Source organism: Arvicola amphibius, chromosome 14 (assembly GCF_903992535.2).
Source record: "Arvicola amphibius chromosome 14, mArvAmp1.2, whole genome shotgun sequence".
Classification (NCBI taxonomy): Eukaryota; Metazoa; Chordata; class Mammalia; order Rodentia; family Cricetidae; genus Arvicola; species Arvicola amphibius.
In genome coordinates, this window is record NC_052060.1 from 14,957,763 (window position 1) to 14,979,215 (window position 21,453).

General features: G+C 50.0%; 1 protein-coding gene across 1 annotated transcript in view; it reads left to right on the forward strand.

The window, feature by feature from the left end:
* Positions 1 to 606: 606 nt before the first annotated feature.
* Positions 607 to 21,453, forward strand: part of Syt6 (synaptotagmin 6) — a 61,333-nt gene continuing 40,486 nt past the window's right edge. The window contains exons 1-3 of the mRNA XM_038311462.1: positions 607 to 769; positions 12,250 to 12,598; positions 14,308 to 14,866. Coding sequence (XP_038167390.1) covers positions 607 to 769; positions 12,250 to 12,598; positions 14,308 to 14,866 — 1,071 coding nt within the window. The remainder of the gene's footprint in view (positions 770 to 12,249; positions 12,599 to 14,307; positions 14,867 to 21,453) is intronic.

The window sequence follows — 21,453 nt, forward strand, 5'->3', positions numbered from 1 at the left end:
GACCACAGATTGCGGGGCTCTGAAAGTCTTTACGGTTCCCCTCGCTCCGCAGTCTTGGGGTCTTCTATCTCCGAAGCTGAGACCCAGCAAGTTTGGCTAACTTCTCCTGTCAGCAACCTTGGCAGGGTCCTAACACCGTACAGTATGTTGTGTTATTAAGATGCCCACTTGTGTGGCGTGTTGCAGTTTCCCCAACGTTTTCACAAGTACTACCTATATTCTCAGGGAGCTCATGAAGCACCAGTAATTATTACATCTCTTTTTAAGAAAAGGGAAACTGAGATCCAGAAAGGCGCAAGGTCACATACTCAGTGATTTCTCACCTGGCCTTAAATCCTGCACCGTGCGGGACAGCGCGGGGTTGGAACCTTCCCGGACTCAGGCAGGTCCCTGCGTGTGGAGGGGGCGGCCGAGAGGCGCCAGACTTGCCAGCTGCCGCGGGATGCCACGTGAGGGGCGGGGACCCTGCGGGGAAGTCATTAAAAGCAGAGCAGAGCCGCAGGGGGCCGCTGCGGGGAGGGTCTTCTTGGGGCCGCCTTGCCCCGCCCCAGTCCGGTCGTGGCGGGGGGTTCGAGCCACAGCTTCGCAGGCCTGAGTGTACGGGGCATGAGTGGGGTTTGGGGGGCCGGAGGGCCTCGGTGCCAGGCGGCGCTCGCGGTCCTGGCCTCTCTGTGCCGGGCCCGGCCGCCCCCTCTCGGACTGGACGTGGAGACTTGTCGGAGCTTTGAGCTGCAGCCCCCGGAGCAGAGTCCGAGCGCGGCCGACTCAGGTACCCGGAGACCCAGAGTCCCCTCCATTCCTGGATTTTCACCCTGGTGGCCTCCCCTCCCCCAAGGCACCGGTCCAAGAGCCCCAGAAACCTCAGAATTCTAGCTTGGGGTCCCAGTCTGGACCAGTCCCCTGGCTCACTGCCCGCAGGAAGAGATCCGAAGGGGAACCCCTTTCTCTCCTCGGGTAACAAATGCGAGAGCTCCTAGATGCGGCACCCTCGGGGCCTCAGTTTCCCTTGTATCTTTAGGCTCACCCCAGGGGCGGTCCGCCAAGGCCATGGAGAGGGAGACATCCCGGCTGCGGAGGAACGCCTGAGTGCCCCGGGGGTTCCAGGGTCCAGGGCCCTTCAGTGACTGGGTGAAGGCGGGTTGAGCCTCTGGGCTTGGGAAAAACTTGCGTCTGCAGCTGGCACGCGGTCTTTGTGTCCAGGTCTCTCAGCAGCGAGTGGCTGCCTGCGTCTCGCCGGGGGGGCGGGGTGGGGAGGGTGTCGTGGCGTACCCCCCTCCCCGGCACCCCTATAACTCGCTCCCTCGGTCTCTCTCTGACTCACTCGGACTCTGGGCGGGTGCGCTACTGAGCCGGTGCCTCTCGCCGACTTTGCCAGGCGGGAACCTCCTGCCCGGGCGGTGCGGGACCCTGCGCCGGACGCAGCCCCGGTGGCCGCCGAGTCTAGGTGGCAGCCTGAGCCAAGTCGAGCTCACCGGAGTCGGTGAGTCCTGAGCCCGAACCCCCACGGGGAGGGTCCCGCTTGCAGCCGCGACGTCTCGCGGGAGTCGCGACAGCAGGGGTGGCGTGTCGCGCCCTGGCGGCGGGAGCCGCGGGAGTGTCCGCGGCGTGGCAGCCGACCGGCCCGGGTATGTACCTGCTGCACCAGTCTTTGCCGCCAAGCTCGCCCGCTGCAGCGGAATCCTTTGTCCCGCAATTAGGAAGGTCCAGGACAGACGAGTATGGGTCGCGTCCCCTCGGAGGGAAGGGCCCGGGGCAGCGCGAGGCCCGGGGTGAATGCGGTGTGGGGGTTGGGAGATCCTGCAGAGACCGAGGCACTGGGGTTCCTTGGAGCTCCGCAGACTCACCAAACCTTGTTCCCGACCAAGACCCGGGCTCGGACCCTAGTGGCTCTGGGCCTAGGCTTAAGTGCTAGTCGCTTCCTGGTTCCATAAGGCTGACGCAGGAAAGATCGAAGGGGAATGCTAGAGGCAGGAGTATGGTCCCCACTCGCCTCGCCCGGGACAAGTGGCCAGGGACCAGAGGACAGGCTCTAGGAGCAGGTGCCAGACCAGTCAGTTCCCCAGTGACCTCAGATCCCAGAGCCCTGTTTCCATTTGAGGTTAAAGGTCAAAGATAGACGTAGGTTATGGGTTAGGAATATAGCCTTTGAGGGAGGGGGTAGACAGGCCAGGGAAGGTTGTGCGTATCCTTTAGGCGGCTGTATCCAGCCTTGTGTGATGGAGCCCACCTCACATCTTGTGAGTCATTAGGGCCGCTGCTCTCTTTCTGGCCATTTCTGGTACTATTTAATCAATGAGTAGATGACTGCAGCAGAACAGACCAAGATTAGACTTAAAGAACTTTTGCGAGTAGGACAGTAATTAAAGTTGGCTCTCTTTGGTATTCTCAGAACAGATTAGACTGTTATTAGACACTCTTTCTCTGGTATCATCTCCTTTACACCCCCCAGCTCCATAGACTTCCTCGACAGAAATTTCCTCAGTACTCACTTCCTCCCTCCCTCCTTTCCTTTCGCTCCTTCCCATCTTTTCCTCAAATGCCCCATCTGCAGTGGAGTCTTCCCTCAGGGCTTGATCCTCAGAGTATGGAGGGCCAGAACACATCTACAGAGCTCTGCGCTGCTACTGAAAAAAAAAAAAATGCCGGCAGGGAGAGGGGGAGGGCGGGGGGGGGATGTTGTGTGTCGTGTTGGGGGCGACGGTGGTATTCTGACTCCCTAAAGATTCCTTTAATCTGAATGGACCAGCTGAGGTGAGTGAAGCCAGGGTGAGAGACGGGGTACCAGATGAATCAGTACCCTGCCCTAAGGTGAGTTTGAGTTGTATAAACTGCCCTGGCCCTGGGGAGCTTAACTTGGTTACAGCGTCTGTCACAAGACCCCAAGAAATCCTGGGGCCGAGGTAGGGCAAGAGATGCAGGTAGAGATGGAGCTGGATCACACCGCGAGAAAGTGCTTCAGCTGGCTGGCTCCAGGACCTTGGGGATTTAGGTCTACGGAGATGATGTGGTGTTCAGGCCAGGGTGCCATCTTCCGCACCCTGCCTGCACCCCAGAGACTCCATCTAGGATCCGATCCTCCGACCAGAGCAATGCTGGGCCTTTGCATCTGCAGTTTTATGAGAAAAAAAATGGTAAACAGGCAGAGTATGCTCGGCTCCCTTTTCCGTTTTATCTTTTTTTCCCTTGCCTTCTGCCAGCTGTAAAGTCTCTAACTCCTAATATTCCTAGTAATATCCTCAGCTTCACTAGTTGAGACTCAGAGTCCACTGCCATTGGCACAGAATTTCCCATAGGCCAGGGTCTGGGCAAGGAATTGAATCAGACATCTGGATGAATCAGACCCTGACTTGGAAAGATCTATACTGAAACATCTCAATTCAAAGCAAATTCCCCCACTTTCTCTAAAAACCCTAAGGATAAAAAGACATCTTTCTTTCTGAATGTACTCCTTATCTGCCAGACACACTCAAACCGTCACCAGCATGCCTTCCCTCCAGTCCTTTTCCTTGTGGAGGTGAATGAACTTTATACATAGTTCAAGTTACAGGGGGCAAAATGTGCATCAGCAATCTAAGAGTGTTCCAGAATACGCAGGAACCTGAAAGCTGACCCACGCTGCCTGGTGCAGCAGGCTGGCAGCCAGGAGTGGTTGTTCCCAGCCTACCTCTGGCCCTGGATGGATGTGATGTTTGTTAGCTTTGCTAATGACTCTAGAGATGTTCTGTGATACAGCCACCTGGCTTTGAAGTTGGCTTTTGCAGCCCAGAGAATGTTTTTGTTTTCCTGTGTGTGCTGGCAAATGAAATGCGCATTTCTCTAAAACAGAGTCCCATTTCCTCATCTGAAGAACCAGACCCTCCCTGGCTCCTAGAGGCAGAAAAGAAATACTATATTTTATGTTTGTGAAAGAAGCACACCACCCTAACCAACTGGTGGGATGCTTTTCCAATCCTAGTATGTTTCATGCCTTCACATTATTTTCTCTCTTGATGTTTTGAGACAGGATCCAGCTGTGTAGCCCAGGCTGGCCTCAAACTCATGACTATCCTCCATACCAGCCTCCTGATACAGCATCACCACACTTAGAATGCACATCGAGTGCTGAAAGTCCAACATCTAACAGCCCTTGAGTTCTAGATATCTCCCGAAGTTTTGTTCTTCCTATGATTAACAGGACCAAGTGGGGCTGGTAGGTAGTTCTAGTGTGTCTCATTCCTTCAAGCTCTGTGCAAAAGCTGTGCTTTCTCTTCTTACTGCTCAAACATTCCTTTGTCTTCTTGGCCCATTGAGCTGGGGGTGAGATATGAGGCTGTAGATGATTAGGACTGACTTTGGAGCTCAGGGTCAAGCCAGGCTTCTTTAGGGTTGTCTTGAGTTGGGTTGACCCAGTTGGGCTCACTATCACCCCCGCAGGTTGGAAGAGGAACCTCTAATACTAAGCCTCTTAGGAAGTATGGTCAGAGGTTAGGCAGCTGAGCACCCAGCCCAGACACTGCAGGTTGAAATGACACCGTATCCCTCATCTCTGTTTCGGACATGGAACGCCTTCTTCTCCACACAGCTCTCTCCTCTCAATAGCTGCAGTTATAAATTTGGGTGGGAAACAGAAGGGAGAGACTGGCTGACTGTTCCTCCCCTCCACCATGCCAACTTCAATTCCCCATGTAGGGGTACCAGGGGTAGAAAGGTACAGTGACCATCTGTAATAATAATAATAATAATAATAATAATAATAATAATAATAGCTGATTTAGCTCCAAAGCTCTTTTCGCTATAGCATTTTACATTAGCCCCCAGTTTGTCTGTGAATCCTCTAATGATGGTGGGAGAAGGTGCCCAGTCATAAAGCTTGGTGCGGCCGTAATTAGCCCAGCATTGTCTCTCCTCATCACAGTTTTTTCAGGAGCATTAATTCCTTCTCTGTTTGGACTCTGCTAATTATCCCCATCGGTAGCTCTGCCTGGCTCTCTAAAGAAGAAAAGGAAGCAATGGCCCTCTGCTTCCCCCTCCCCCTGACTCTGAATTTAATTACACCCACTTTTCCTAATAAATTTACAAGCCACGGCAGGGCTTATTATTAATGGACCGTGTCTGTTAGCCTCAGTAAAGACTAGCTACAATTTTCTCAATACACACACACACACACACACACACACACACACACACACACACGAGTATTCCTCAGGAATATCACTGGATGGGACTTTTCAGAAGCCACTGGCTATTTGTCTGGTAGTTCATGGGTAACTTGAGGACATGCACTTCTGAGAGAAGAAGACAAATCAGAGTAGAGGCTAGTGACAATCTGAGATTGCAGAGGTCTGTCCCGGTTTCAAATACCAGACCAAAGCGTGGAGAACACCCTACCCCTCTCCAGATTCTAGTCGTAAGAGCCGCCCTGGCTGTGCTGTGCAGCCCTGGGTCTGCAGTCCCTAGAGAGGCCTGGTTCAAGAGCCTGGACTTTGGTATCTGAAAGCCCTACGTTCAAACCCCTGCTCTTCTGCTTAACATACTGCATACCTTGAGCAGGGGACTTAGTTATCACATCTGTACTTTGTTTATCCGTGAGAAGTGAATATGAATTTCTTCAGGAGGCTGTAAAGATTAAATGAGATGATACGAAAAGCACAGTGCTTGCTGCATAGAAATGAACAGCAAATACTATCATTAATATTAATATGAATAGTTCTGCCTGGAGTCTCTTCCCTCCCTGGACTAAGTGCTATTCCCTCCATGTTATTGAACCTCTATAGCCCTTCTTCCCTAGTTTCTGGGCTGGGATTTACCTATGTCTCCATAAGGATGTGAAGAAAACCTCAACTGGACACCTGCATTTCTGAGGGGCCAGCCCCAACTCCAGCCCTGGGCCAGGCATATCTGGTACTAGGGTGAGCTGAGACCTGGTCCTTTCTTTGCTATTCCTCTCCCTCTAGTTGTCTTTTCAATTACAATCTGTTAGCAAGAATGCCCGTGATGGTTGCAAAATAGATTTTCCTGACACAGGAACACATTAGAGAAACGGGAACAATAGCAAGCGATAAGAGTTGCTGATGAATCCTAAGACCACGGATGCAGGGAAGAAGAGGGGGCGCCTGGTCTGTCTTTAGAGAATGAAGGGTCACCAGGGAAGATAAGCAGGCCCTGGGATGCTAATTAATAACTTAGCATCTCTGGATGAGGAAGGAGGCCATGAGCCAACACCCTACCAGACAGTCTCACGTAAGGTGATCAAGCAGACTCTACCCTAAGATCCTCGAGAGGAATCTTAATTTCCCAGGAGGGAAGAGGGGCCTGAGGCCACTCTGCCACTTTGCCCTCTGATCTAGGGTCTCTGTTTCTGCTCCAGAGGCCTGACTCTACATAGCAAACAATTATCCTTAACCAAAAAAAAGAAAACCAAGTCCTGGCAGCTTATGTCTGGGGGACATTCTCTACATATTAGGGCTATGCTTATTTGATTTTCATAATGATCCAGAGAGGTAGGAAGAACCATCAGGAAGCAATGTGGATGGCTGGCTCTTTTCAGTCATCTGCAGTGGTGCCACCTCCCCTCCTGAGATCACACACACCTTCCTCTGATCACGCACGCATGTGCACACACACACACACACACACACACACCCTCCTGAGATCACATACACATACACACCCCCTCCTGAGATCACACACACACCCTCCTCTCTCTCTCTCTCTCTCTCTCTCTCTCTCTCACACACACACACACACACACACACACACACACACACCCTCCTGAGATCACACACACACCCTCCTCTCTCTCTCTCTCTCTCTCTCTCTCTCTCACACACACACACACACACACACACACACACACCCTCCTGAGATCACATACACACACACACCCTCCTGAGATCACATACACACACACACCCTCCTGAGATCACACACACACAACACCCTCCTGAGATCACACACACACACACACACCTTCCTCTGATCACGCACGCGCGCACACATACACACATACACACACACCCTCCTGAGATCACACACACATACACCCTCCTGAGATCACAGACTCACACACCCTCCTGAGATCACACACACACACACACATACATACCCTCCTGAGATCATACACACACACCCTCCTGAGATCACACTCTCACACACACACACCCTCCTGAGATCACACACACACATATACCCTCCTGAGATCATACACACACACACACACACGCACACACACACACCCTCCTGAGATCACACACACACACACACACACCTCTTAAGATACCTGTCATTTTCTGAGTACCTTGTGAAGTCCAGATCCCCAGCTAGGATTAAAGCCACATGCCTTTATTCCAGACAATGTCCTTGAGATTATATCTCCAAAGCATAAATAGATCTATCCATTTTTTTTCTCTCCCAGAAGTGGCTAGATAGTCTCAGATGGCTGGAAGCAGGTGCCATAGCTTGGATTTGTAGTGCCTACCCAAAGGCCCACCATGTGTTGCAAGCTTGTTGGCCGGATGGGAGCTGATGGAACCCTCCAGAGATGAGGTCTAGTGGGAAATCTTGTGGCAGACCCTACAGGGATATCAGAACCCCAGCCCCTTCCCCCTTCTCTTCCTCTCTCTTGCTTCTTGGTCATGACAGACGAGATTATGTTTCACCACTGCCATCCTCTATAATGTGCTACCATGGGCCACACAATGGGACCGACACGTCATAGACTAAGGTCTCTAGAACTGTGAGCCACAATGGACCTTTTCTCGGCATAAGTTGGTTATCTCAGTCGTTTGTTACAATGGCAGCGAGCTGACTAACACACTGGGGGATGAAGGTTGACTGAGTTCAAGACCACTCAGAGTATTTTAAGTTCTCTACAATTACCAACTTCTCTTGTCTAAATCTGATCTTTCTCCCCTCCCTCCCTCCCTCCCTCCCTCCCTCCCTCCCTCCCTCCGTCCCTCTCTCTCTCTCTCTCTCTCTCTCTCTCTCTCTCTTTCTTTCTGTAGTTAGATTTTTCTTTTGGCTGCCAGTTCACAAATAATAACATGGAGACATTATTAATTATGAAAGCTTGGCCTTGGCTTATTTTTTTTCTTTTTTTTTTTCTTTTTTTTTTCTTTTGGTTTTTCGAGACAGGGTTTCTCTGCAGCTTTTTTTTTAGAGCCTGGCCTGGAACTAGCTCTTGTAGACCAGGCTGGCCTCGAACTCACAGAGATCCGCCTGCCTCTGCCTCCCGAGTGCTGGGATTAAAGGCATGCGCCACCACCGCCCGGCCCTTGGCTTATTTTTAACTAGCTCTTATAACTCGAATCAACCCATTTCTATTAATCTACGTTCTGTCACATACCAGCCATCCTGGTTCCTCTGAGTCTCCTCATGTCTCTCTCACTTGCCTAGATTCCTCCTCCTACTTCCTCTCTCTACCCAGAGTCCCACCTATCCTTCTGCCTAGCTATTGGTCATTTGACTTTTTGTTATATTAGTCACAGCAATACACCTTCACACACGGTACAAATATCCCACAACATCTTCTTTCCTTCCTGTCTCTCATTTATTGATTCTTGGTTTTTTGAGACAAAGTTTCCGTGTGTATTCCTGGCTGTTCAGAAACTCATTATGTAGACCAGGCTGACCTTGAACTCACAGAGATCCACCTTTATCTGCCTTCCCAATAACTGGGATCAAAGGCATGCACCACCACCACCTGACCTGCTCTTCCTTCCTTTCTTTCTTTCTTCCTTCCTTCCTTCCTTCCTTCCTTCCTTCCTTCCTTCCTTCCTACCTCACACCTCCTGTATAGATGAACTCTTTCGGTGTTCAGAACCTCCTAGTTCACCTCGAATTGCCTGTTTGTGAGATACCAATGTCCAGGCTCTTCTAGTCCTGGGAGAAGATTCTCCAGGCATGGGGTGGCCCTCCTGTTCTTTCATAATCAGTATTGAGTGCTAGGGACTGATTCCCAATAATCCATACCCTCTGTCTTCTCTTAAGCATAGAGCCAAGGGAACAGCAGCTGGAGGTCACATGGAGGAGCAATTGAAATAGCAACTACATGAAGTGGGGAAGAATCCCTTGGTACCCTGGTCCCCCCATCTTTCTTTTATTTATGAATTCAGGGTCTTTTTTTCTTGTCAAGCTGAATATTTAAATGCACTCTGTACTCTCTGGATTCCCCCCTCACCTCCTCCCTTCTCATTAAAATTCTAATTATTACCAGAGCAAGTGAAATGTATGATCAAAGGAAAGCACGGCCCTAGAAATACCTTTTGTTTTAAAGTGACTCACTGCAGAAAATGGGCCCAGAACAGCTGTATCAAAGAGCCGATGTGGAGGGTCCAGTGGTGTCCAGACACTTAGGATAAGGCGTACATATCTATAGTAGCTTTCAAGATGCTCCCAGAAGGGTAAGGGCTTGGAAGAGCAGCCTCCAAGCCATTTAGATTAAAAAAAATGGGCAACAGGAAAATATTTGAGTAAGTACTTCCAATGCATGTGTATTTTTCTCCAAGCGATATATACGCTCTACTGGAACGCCATTGATGAGTCATGTGGGCAAGGCTGGAGACTAAGCCCACCTTACTGACTGTGTGACCTGGGCAAGCTGTGAATTCTCTGGATGGTCGTAGATGCAAAGGGAGTACAATCATTTTACCTGTTTCATTAGAGAACCACATGATTGGATACACAAAAGCCACTTTAATATTGAGCATAATGATCTTGAATAAATTGACTAAATCCAATAATAAAATGCTTATTACTCTCAACCCATATATGACTTTTTGACTACTTATATGACATAATAAATATTATAATATCTTGGATTTTTTTTCTCTTGGGGAACATTGAAGCGGCGAAGATTGGAAATAACCAAAAATAGTCCTTTTATAATTACTCAATTTTAATACAAGGGGAGACAAGGGAACTTACAGAACCAAGGGTCCAGCGAAGCCGAAGGTGAGCGCGCGCGGGGCAGCGCAAACGAACGGGCCGCCTTCTGGCTCCCCAATCCTATTTAAGGGGAATGCTACCCCGCTGGAGCAGCCACGCCCCTGAACGCAGGGATTGGGCCAGCTGCCCCAACAGAACATGCATGCCTCATTGGAGACCTGGTAGCCTCTAGAGCAGTGGTTCTCAGCCTTCCTCATGTGTGGTGACCCCCAACTGTAAAATTATTTTTTGTTGCCACTTCACAACTGCAATTTTGCTACTGTTGTGAATCATAGTGCAAATATCTGTGTTTACTTATAGTCTTAGGTGACCCTGTGAAAGGGTCATTTGGCCCCAAAAGGGGTCATGACCTACTGGTTGAAAACCGCTGCTCTCGGGGAGGGGCTAGAGCTACTGGGCTGAGTGGGGGCAGAGGTGGCGGGAAGAGACTTGCAGATAATCTCCCCTTCAACCCTTTGCATGGAGGCGCCTGGTGACTGATCCTGGCAAGGACTGTCCAGGGAGCTGGAAGGCAGTGGTGGCTTCTCCAGAACATGGCTAAAGTCCTACGTCCTCGGGATGTAGGGTGGCTTTCCTTAAGTACTAGATACAGTAAACGTACCTGGAGGACCCTAGGCAAAATTTGCCAAGCCTAGCTCAGAGTCTGGCAATCTGGCATAGTTGAACTTGAAAGAGAAAGAATTGTTACTCATTCACGTATGCCTCCTTAAATGCCGGTTCGTGAATGAAGACACACTATATTGGAACCCATGGGAGTCTAGGGTTTAATCTGGGACAAACAAGTCATAGTACATAGGCTAGGGAACACTTGGGCCCTGGCCTGAGTTCTGGGTCTGACTAACCTGTGGCCTCTTATGAGCCCCTCCTCTGGGCCACTGCTGCCATCTTTGAAAAGGCAGCCTTGCCTTGGCAGTTGTTGACTAATTACACACCGTAAGTCCTAAGATTTGTAAGGCAGTTAGCAACCGGTCCAGAGGTTCCAGCCTCCAAATCTGCAGGGGCTAGCCAGCTGAGAGAGAGCAGAGGGTCGAGCTGATGGGACACATCCATGCAGAGGGAGTCACCAGTCTGCCCAGGGCCGGTTAGCAAGTCATTGCCCTCTTCTGGAAGAAAGTCAGACATCTGGGGTGATGGCAGTTACGGAATTTCATAGCTTCTCACTCGCAACGTTAGCCAAACCAAATTCCTCTGCTGGCTCATCCACAAGCATCACGTGACAGCGCTGCCAGGCATACCCCTGGCTCAGAGCCTTCTGACTTCTGCCTTGGCCTCAAAGACTCATTTCTGGGGAGAGAAAGTGGGGTAGGAGTCTGGTATCTGCTCTGCACATGAGGGAGCACTCTGCATCGCTCTCTTGAGATGATGGGCACCCCTGGGTTTGGACAGGTGCAGGTTAAGGTTATGTGCCTGCTTCCAACCCAGCCACGCTGTTCACAAATACTAGGTTTACAGCAAAGCTTCCAAAGGACCACAGAACGGAAAAAGACAGTGATATGGGACTCATTTGTATTTTGTACTTAGCTTTGGCCTGTATAGACCCTGGTAACCAGATTCCAACTTAATACAAGTACCCGGTTAGCCTACAGCTCGTAGAAAGCTCTAAGAAAACAGACGCTAACACACCTGCCCTCTGGGAAATGGGGCTGGGCTCCTCTCCCTGGGAGAGAGCTGGGTGTTTATTGGATTCCTGCTTTGTTCCAGGATCGAACAAGGATAGAGCCTGGACAAAGAAGGGAGCATGAGGTAACCAGTATCTACCCCCTACCTCATAGACTTGTGTGCAGAATTTACCGATGGGGCTGGAAATAAAGTTCGGTGGGAGGGTCCCTGCATAGCAAGGGCAAGGCTCTGGGTTTCGTCCCCGATACCAAAATAAAATGACTTAAAAAAGAAAAGCAAGACACTTGTAAGTCTGGCCACAATAACTGCTCTAATAGAAATTCGAACAGCGTACAAATACAAACGCTTCAGGAATTTGCACATTTGCTTAGATTCCCATTTCAATCACTGTCCCCTTCTTGGGCACAAGCCAGGAGCAGTAGGGCAAGCAGCCAGTGCTCCCCAAGCTAGTAAAAGGTGGGGGCAGGGCGATGCTGAAGCAATCAGACTGGTGAACAGCAGGCTGCAGAGAGTTGACAAAATGGGCCACCAGTGGTCACCCCAAACCATCTCCTCTTCCCCTGACTTGGCGGCTTTGCTCACGACCGTTCTTCTCTCTTCTTCCGTCCTTGTCCCTGCTGTGTGTGCCTTCTTCCAATGCCTCACCTGCTTATCCTCACCTCTGTCTGTCTCTGTCCTTCCCTGCCTGCCTCATGCTGAGGGCAGGCCCCTCTGTCAGCCTCCTCGCCGTGGTAGTTATTGTGTGTGGCGTGGCCCTGGTGGCAGTTTTTCTCTTTCTCTTTTGGAAGCTGTGCTGGATGCCCAGGAGGAACAAGGAAGCCTCCAGCCCTTCTTCTGCTAACCCTGCTTCAGAGACCCTCCAGAGTCCCAGCTCCAGAGGCAACATGGCAGATAAGCTGAAAGACCCCAGTGCCCTGGGCTTCCTGGAGGCGGCTGTGAAGATCAGCCACACGTCCCCAGATATTCCAGCTGAGGTGCAGATGTCGGTCAAAGAGCATATCATGCGTCACACGAGGCTGCAGCGACAGACCACAGAACCAGCATCTTCTACCAGGTGAAGGGTGTCCCGCCTCGCTTCCTAACCCCCTTGCGTACTTTGCAGAACAGTGCGTCAAAGAGCTTCCAGACTCTGAGAATCAGGGTCCAGAAATAATAGCATGTGTCCTTTGAGGATGGATCAGATGCTGTGAGCCACATTTCAATCTAGAGGGGAGGTGGCATCAGGATAGGTGTGGTGAAAGGGTCACCTCCAAGGTGAGATGCTGTGAGCTTGCTAGCAAGTGGCTGTGAATGTACAGACACAGAAGGCTAGCCTAGAAACTGGGTTGAGAGTTGTGAGGAGAGGAAGGATTTCAGACAGGGGAAGAGTATATGCAAAGTTCCAGAGACTTGAACGTTCATGACGCACTAAAGGCTAGGTCAGTGAAGCCTAGTAGCTACAGTCTGTCATGTATTGGAGGTAACGCAAAAGAGTCCAGGCTCTTTAAGGCTAAGGATTTCTGTAAAAAAAAACCCCTTTGAGGGGGCTGGAGAGATGGCTCAGAGGTTAAGAGCACTGCCTGCTCTTCCAAAGTTCCTGAGTTCAATTCCCAGCAACCACATGGTGGCTCACAACCATCTGTAATGGGGTCTGGTGCCCTCTTCTGGCCTGCAGGCATACACATAGACAGAATATTGTAGGCATAATAAATAAATATATTTAAAAAAAAACTTTGAGTTCCCTACGTGGCAGGCGTTGCATAACCTGGCATCATCTAGTTCAAAATCCTGCCGACAGCAGACATGATGGCTGCCTGCTTACTCTAACTAAATCCAGAAGCATCTCTAAAAGATGTGAACGGGCACTGTGTTTCCTCAAAATCTGAGAATCTGGTAGATTCCTGGATCCCTGAAACATTCCTTCAGGCTCAGAGACACCAAAAGGAAAGAGATGTGGTCTTCAGATGAAAAGCCAGGCACGAAGATGCTAAGGTCCCACAGGCTGAGTTTGCCATATGGCCTTGGGCATATAGCTCCTTTCAAGCCTCCCTTTCTAAACTATAGAATAGGGCAAATGACTCTGCTAAGGTTGTTGGGAGGAACCAGGGAAAGAATCCATGTGATAATGCTAAGAGCTAACGCGTTGCTAACCGCACACGTGGCCCTGTTCAAAGCACTTTGTATGCATCTACTTTACCCTCACATAATTCTATGCAGGTGTTACTTTTATTATCTTTATTTTGTAGTGCAGAGAATTTGCTAACCTCCCAAAGTAGCCGGACCAAAACGAACCTACGTAACCTATCTCCAAAGCCTATGCCTTTAACTTAATTGACTTTCGGCTGGATGCTAAATCTTAAATAAATGATCATGATGGTGGCAGCAGTGATGATGGTGATGATGATGATGATGAAGATGCAGGCAGTGGGAAGGATAGCCCTCCTCTTACAGAGGTTCATGCTCTAATGGAGAAAGTAGTCATGCCTACCCAGGAAAGAAACCTAGAAAGCAGATGTCAGAAAAGCAGGAACAGTGATTAAAACAATGGCTAACATTTATTGAGCTTGCTGTACAGCAGGCATCGTTCCAACTACTTTACATATATTAAGACACACAATGCTTCCAACTCCGTGCACTAAGTGTATAAAGATGAAAAGCGGGGTCAATGAGAGGGAAGGAAGAGGGGCCCACGAGTGGGAAGATGAGCCGCCAGGGCTGGGTCTATCTTTATCCCACTCCTTCCCAAGCCCTGACACACTTTTTCCTCCTCCTGTCTTCTACCAGGCACACGTCCTTCAAACGCCACCTGCCACGGCAGATGCACGTCTCCAGCGTAGACTATGGCAATGAGCTGCCACCAGCGGCCGAGCAGCCCACCAGCATTGGCCGCATCAAGCCTGAGCTCTATAAGCAGAAGTCAGTGGATGGGGATGATGCCAAGTCTGAGGCCGCCAAGAGCTGTGGGAAGATCAACTTCAGCCTCCGCTATGACTACGAGAGTGAGACCCTGATTGTGCGTATCCTGAAGGCCTTTGACCTCCCTGCCAAGGACTTCTGTGGAAGTTCTGACCCTTATGTCAAGATCTACCTCCTGCCTGACCGCAAGTGCAAGCTGCAGACGCGGGTGCACCGCAAGACCCTGAACCCCACCTTTGATGAGAACTTCCACTTCCCAGTGCCCTACGAGGAACTGGCTGACCGCAAGCTGCATCTCAGTGTCTTTGACTTTGACCGCTTCTCCCGCCATGACATGATCGGGGAGGTCATCCTGGACAATCTCTTTGAGGCCTCTGACCTGTCCCGGGAGACCTCCATTTGGAAGGACATCCAGTACGCCACTAGTGTGAGTACAGCCCTGTTTGTCCTCTTGGCTGCCCGGGCATTGGCAGTTCTGAGTTGGGTGGGTCATGTTTCCAGATCTCTGTTCCTCTAGAGATACATAGGATACTATGGAAACATCCTAGTGGCCCAGTTCATTGCGAGGAAGTCCTTGAACTCTGCCTAGATGGGAGAAGGAAGGAAGGAAGGGGATTTCTGTCCTTTCATTTTGATTCTATGGTATGGGAGTTTCTCTCTGTTTGCTGAACCTTAACTTTGTTATCTATAAAGAATCATGTTATATAGTCTTTTAAATTGAAGGTAAGTCCATACCTAACTAGTCAGTAGGGTCTAGTAATCACTGATATATTTTAGAAGCTTGGAAATGGTGATCAGTCCAGGTTGTGCCAATCAGTATGAACCAGGTCATGCTGCAATAACAAACAACCCTGGGAATTTGTGACTTAAGACAACTAAAGTTTATTTCTTGTCTATGTTCCCTATGCTTCACAGCTGGCCTGTGGGTTCTACCAGACCTTGTTACCAAGAGACCCAAGAGGCCCTGTGTCAATGTGTGCTCCCACAGTTAGACATTAGGATGAAGAGGCCATGGCAAAGCACACAGTATTCCTTAATGCTTCCGGGCAAAAGTGACATACGTCACTTCCATTCATATTCCATTAGCCAAAACAAGACACGTGGCAATTCTCAATGTCAAATAGGCAGGAGCAAAACAATCCTACTGTGTCCAGAAAGAAGGCTGTAGCACATAGCACGTCCCTCATCTTGGACACGGTCCTCTCGTTAGTCTGGGAGATACCGGTGGCTAGCCTGAAAGACTGACAGAGTTCACACGCATGGTCTGATTCCTGGCCTGTCCACAATCACTTGAAATTGGCCAGGATAGTTTCAGAGTCAAGGTTTAATTTTCTTTCTTTCTTTCTTTCTTTCTTTCTTTTTTTTCTTTCTTTCTTTCTTTCTTTCTTTCTTTCTTTCTTTCTTTGCTTTTAGATTTGAAAGTCAAATTGTGTGTGTGCATGTGTCTGTTCGAAGGGAGGGTAGGCTGTGCCTGTTCGTGCGATGCCTGTAGAGGCTTGAAGAGGCGCATCAGATCCCGTGGAGCTGGAGTTAAAGGTGGTTGTGAGCTGCCCAGCATGGGTGCTAGGAACTAGTCTCAGGTCCTCTGCAAGAGCAGGGCACACTCAACTACCGAGCTGGGTTTTTAAGAGAATGGAGGCTAAGCTTGGTACAGGACCTAGCGAGGCCTACCCAGAGCCTCTGTTAGCGCGGACAGCATGCCATGCTCCTGGAGATGTCACTAGGCTGTACCCTCTACCCCTGCTCATGTGGGTGAATGTCTGCAGGGACACTCGGCCAAACTCTAGTTGACTTGGAGCGCTGGTTGCTGGAGTGTCTCCCTGGATGTTTCTTGAATCATATACCTTAGCAGAGGTGACCAGATACATACAAACCATACCCTCGCACAGTCTGTACTTAACATCGTCCTGTGGGATTTGTGAGGAGAGGCTCTGGGGAAAGCAGCCCCACTCTGGTTGGTAGAGAGTATGATATGTTCAGAAAGTTGATAGACTCTATTTTCGTCTCAGGAAGAGACCCTGGGGCACTCCGGTCTCATTGTTGGACACAGAGATGTCCCAGTGCTGTCCCCAGCTTTGCTGTCCTGAAATGCCATCCCCAGGAACAGCATGAATAGCCAGCCTGGCTAGCGACAAGCTAGGGCTGGGGTGGGGGACAGCAAAACAGGCACCGCACACCAGGGTGGGCCCAGGAGCTCTGCAGCATCAGTCTTTCTGACGTTCACGTCTGGTGCATCCCTTCCCCGTGCTCACCTGCAGCGGGTTTTCCTCACGGTGGCTGCAGGGGTGAAGGGCAGCTCTGTTTTCACAGTGAGGCTCTGGCCCTGGGTGGGGAGCTCTGCTGGTCAGGGGCTGTGGTCTACCCTGCCCTCCTAGGAGCCTGCTCTGTCCCTAAACAGAGCCCCTGCCTTCCTGTCTGGTACAGAAGAGCAGGCCTCCTCCCAGAACGGGCACTCTGTGTGCAAGCACACCCCTCGCCTGTATGTAACATTGCACTTCCTGAAATGTAGCTGTCCCCACCCTCGTCCATTTCCCACCATTGCCACTTCCCCTGCCCAGGTTCAGAAGCAGGCAGATCTCCCTTTGTCAGTGTGGGAAGAGCCTTCCTCCCTCTCCTTATCCTGAGAGGGCTATGAGGGTGAGTTTGGGTCTGGGATAAAAGGCAACCCTTTCCAACTCACAGGAACTTAATATCTAACCAAAGAGACAGTGATTTGTGCTCAGCAGCTGCAGGCCAGAAACTACAGCCTACCCATCACAATCTCCAAAACCGTGAGAGTGAAAGACGGGGGAAGATCTTAAATGAGAGGAATTGACCTCGATGGGCAAGGATGGGTACTAATAACCCACCAGGCCCAAAACGGCGGGTGTATTCCAGCTAAGGAGTAGAGGGAGGCCAGCCCAAGCATGTCTGGGTCTGCAGAGCTGGGTACCACCACACTCCCACTTGGGCTTGCCTGCAATCTGTCTGAGCTGGGCTTCCTCTTGAAGTGAGAACCCTGCAGTCCAAAGCCTCGCCTGTCAGCATGGGCCTGGAGAAATGACTCAAACCCCACAGACAAGAGCTCAAACAAGGGGAACAGAGCTGTTGCAAACAGGCTGGTGTTTTTTTTACCTATACCATGATGTTTGTTGGCTGTGAAAATTTAATTATTTGGGGACCAGGGAGACCCAAGTCACAGTCGCAGGGAATGACTGAGCGCTCAGAGTATGTGAAATGCAGTAGCCCATGCAGTGGGCGGGGGCGGGGGGTGGTGGAGACGCCAGGTCTTGTTTCTCCCCTCTGATTTTTAATCCTCAGAACTGTACTTCAGACCTGAGCTTGGGCCAGTTTTCCTGCTACAGCCCGGTTGGTCCCTCAATATGCCCAACAGTCCTGTCTTGGTTTATAAAGGCTCTGTCTTACTTTGCTTTCTATTGCTGTGATAAAATATTGGCCGAAAGCTACTTGTGGAGAAAATGGTTTATTTCAGCCTACAGTTTACAGTTCATAGTTAACAGAAGTCAAGGCAGGAACTGAAGCAGAAGCCATGGAGGAATGCTGTTTACTGGCTTGCTTCTCACAGTTTGCTCAGTTATACAACCCAGGACCACTTGCCCAGTGGTGGCACCATCCACAGTGGGCAGGGCCCTTCCACATCCACCATTAGTCAAGAAAATGCCCCATGGATACACCACCAGGTCAATCTGATGGAGACAAATTCTTCATTAAAGTTTCTTCTTCCCACGTGACTTTAGTTTGTATCACGCTGACGAGAACTAACAGCCACAGACTGTAACACAGGTCTGTCCACCACCTCTCCGACAGACCAATCCACCTTCCAACCCTTCTCTGGAGCCCTCCTCCATGTGGTCATCTGATGTCACAGCAGTCGCCCCTCCCGTGTATTTCTGTGTCCCCAAGGTACATCTCCCATCATATTCTGTATTGGAAAGTTTCCCAATGAAGGATTCAGGAACAGTCCATGGTTGACTTTCTACTGGTGTTGTAGGTGAACCCGGGAAGGTTTCCTAGAGGGGTTCCAGTCATCTTTTTAGAGGAGGTACAACAAAACTTGGGAAGGGACACCCTGTGCACTTGCTCAGAGTTGGGGTACACAGCTTGTTCTGGTGAGGGCGAGAGACTAACTAGCGAGGCAGTCTGAACTGAAACAGAGGAGATCCGGCAACCCACAAGTTGAGTGGAAAGAGGCACCATTAGCATGGAGGATTAGAAGGATGCTCTGTGGCATGCCCTGGCATGGATGCTGTCCCAGTAGCTCCTCGAGCACCCCCGGAAATCACATTCAACACTAGCACGTGGAGCCAGGCTGGCCCACTGGCCCAGTGCTCAAGTTGGTTTGAAGTAGCAAAGCCTTATGATTGCCTATACCAAACTTAAGGCAATGAGAGGGAGGTTAACATCTGGGTAGTCTGGCAGTACTGATGGCAACCTGAAGTCCCAGGGGAGCCTAGCCTCCGAGCTATACACAGCACTGGCTTGTGGGAGGGTGAGAAGCAGGCAGACAAGATATGCTAGGGCACTTGGAGCCCTCAAATCTTCCAGTGATTTCCAGGCCTAGCCTTGGGAAAGAAAGCAAGGGAGTTCATGGCATCCGTTCCAGCCAGGGGCATGGCTCTCATCGCTGCAGCCCTCACTCCTACTGGCGTGAAGAAGGCCCCTGCCAGTCTCCCAGGCAATCACGGCAATCCTAGGGGGTTGCCTCCGTCTCTCCAACCAGAGCTCCGATGGACTAAACTCATCCAACTCTTCCTTCCTCCCCTCTCCTACTCCAGTCTCATTATTTCTATATAAAGCTCTAGATTTGTCATTATAATAGAGCCGCTGTCACTGGGTTTGCTAACATCTCTGTAGTTCTGTAGTTATTGTTACAGAGGCCTCAGAGCCCAGCGCATGCAGCTGTCTCTGTCAGTCACTGTCCCTGCTATAATCGGAGCCATCAGTGTGTTGTGTTCGGTGGTACTGACTGACTTGGATATCTTCCTGCTTTCCCGGGTCTCTACCAGGTGTGTGTGTGTGTGAGAGAGAGAGAGGGGGGGGGGGGCGGGAAAAATGGTAATTCCAGGGAGCCTGCACAGTGCATAGTGGAAAGGATTCCCTAGGTGGCGGAAGAGCCTCTAGTGCAGTAAGGAGTGGGGCCGTGCACCAAGAGCTTCCTCCCCACTGGTGGGGGGGGGCAAATAAACTTGTGTTGCTTTCTAGCTTCTGTGCTTACATGCTCTGAGACCTTGGGTGTATTTAGACTGCGACTCACCATCAACAGACTGGGGGCAGTTTGTCTTTTCTGTTCTGCAATGGTAGTGTAATTCCTGACCTACGTAGGGCAGCACTGGCCCAGAGCTTGAACGTTGTTCTTCTGTGCCTTCCCTGCTGGCTCAGCCTGTGAGCCACTTTTCTCCCATTCCCAGGCCTTAGTGTCTACTTCAGTGTGGGTCACCTGTCTGGCTGGTAGTTAGACCCTGTAAGGGCATACACACCCCACACGCTTATCCAAGATGAACATATTCAAAGGCTCCCCTATGGACGTCCCTAGTACCAATCTCTCTATATGTTATGATAAAGTAACATTTATAAATATGCACAGTAACAGATTGATAGCAATAATTATAAAACAGAACAATAAAACACAGTAAAATAGTATTGCTAATTTGTATATTAGGCCATTATTAAGTAAGATTAGGGTTGCTTAGACTCAAGCACCATTGTACTACCTTGGTCTAGTCTGTAACCAAGACAATTACCAAGGGATTAATAGGTGGGTGGTGTATGCAGCGCGGGTACACTAGATAAAGGGATAAGCAGGGCAGAGACGGATGGTGTAGTGTTTTGTCGGGCATTAAGTTTAGAATGCAAATTGTTTATTTCTGGAATTTCCCATTTAATATTTTAGGCTTGTGGTTCACTGTGAGTAACTGAAACCACAGAAAGGGAAACCACAGATAAGCAAGGAGTACTGTATCTTTGTAGTTCTTGGCTTAACCATATGTTGTCTGTGACCTTAAGAAAGTGACTTGCCCTCTGTGCATTCAGGAAAGTTTGCCAAAGTTCTGAGATATTTTTTCTACCTTCTCAGTATCTCCCATAGAAAGAGCCCTGGCTTTCTTGCTTTCATGGAAACAGAGCTGTGTACACCTGTATGGTCTCCACAGAAGCCTAGAACCTGGGGTATCAGACATGGGTCCTCGTTCAGGCATTCCTTCTTCTCCCTTAATTTTCCCTATTGTCCTCTCTCAGAGCCTCTGGGGAATAGCCATGGTTCCCACCACAGCACCAGGCTTTCTTCCTCCTTCTCCCAAGACACACAGGCTTCCACTGCCCTCACTCAGCTCCCTCCCACTTAGCTCCTTGCAGATTCCCCACTCCTGGGGAAAAGCCACTTACTCTCCCTGAGCTCCTGAGGTGCCAAGAACATGTTTCTCACACTCATCCTCACTGTAAGCCAGTGATTGTCCTCTACGTGTGAATACAGAAATGAAGGTCCAATGTTAAGTGAGCTGGCTAATTTCACCCAGAGACAAAATTGTAAAACCAAGATTTGGATCTAGGTCTTTAGTGTGCTTAGATCACTGGTCAGTGCAGAAACTAGATGCTGAAACTGTGGGCCTTGTCAAGGGATTTGGGTGTTTTGTTTGGTTGTTTCCCTGCGGTCTGGTTAGGCTGCTTCATTTGTCTCAAAATCAGATTATTGGAGAGACAGTTCTTGTGCATGTGCATTCCTTTATCTTTCCTCCAGTGTCCTTCCCGGAGACACTGGCTTTGGTAGTCCTTCCTCTCTCATTTAAACATTTTCTGAGTACTGACTGTGTGACAGTCAGCTGCTTCATTGAGTGCTTGTTGGCCACTACGGGAAAGATTGCAAAGACGCTCACCTCCAAGTGTGCAGGTGTAAAGGAACAGTCGAGCATGCCTGGCGTGATCGCACACACCCATACACAGAGCACTCGCACGGCCAGAGACTCATCCACAGTCCTTGACAACACAGCTGTGCAAGCTGTGCCCTGCTTCAGACAGTAG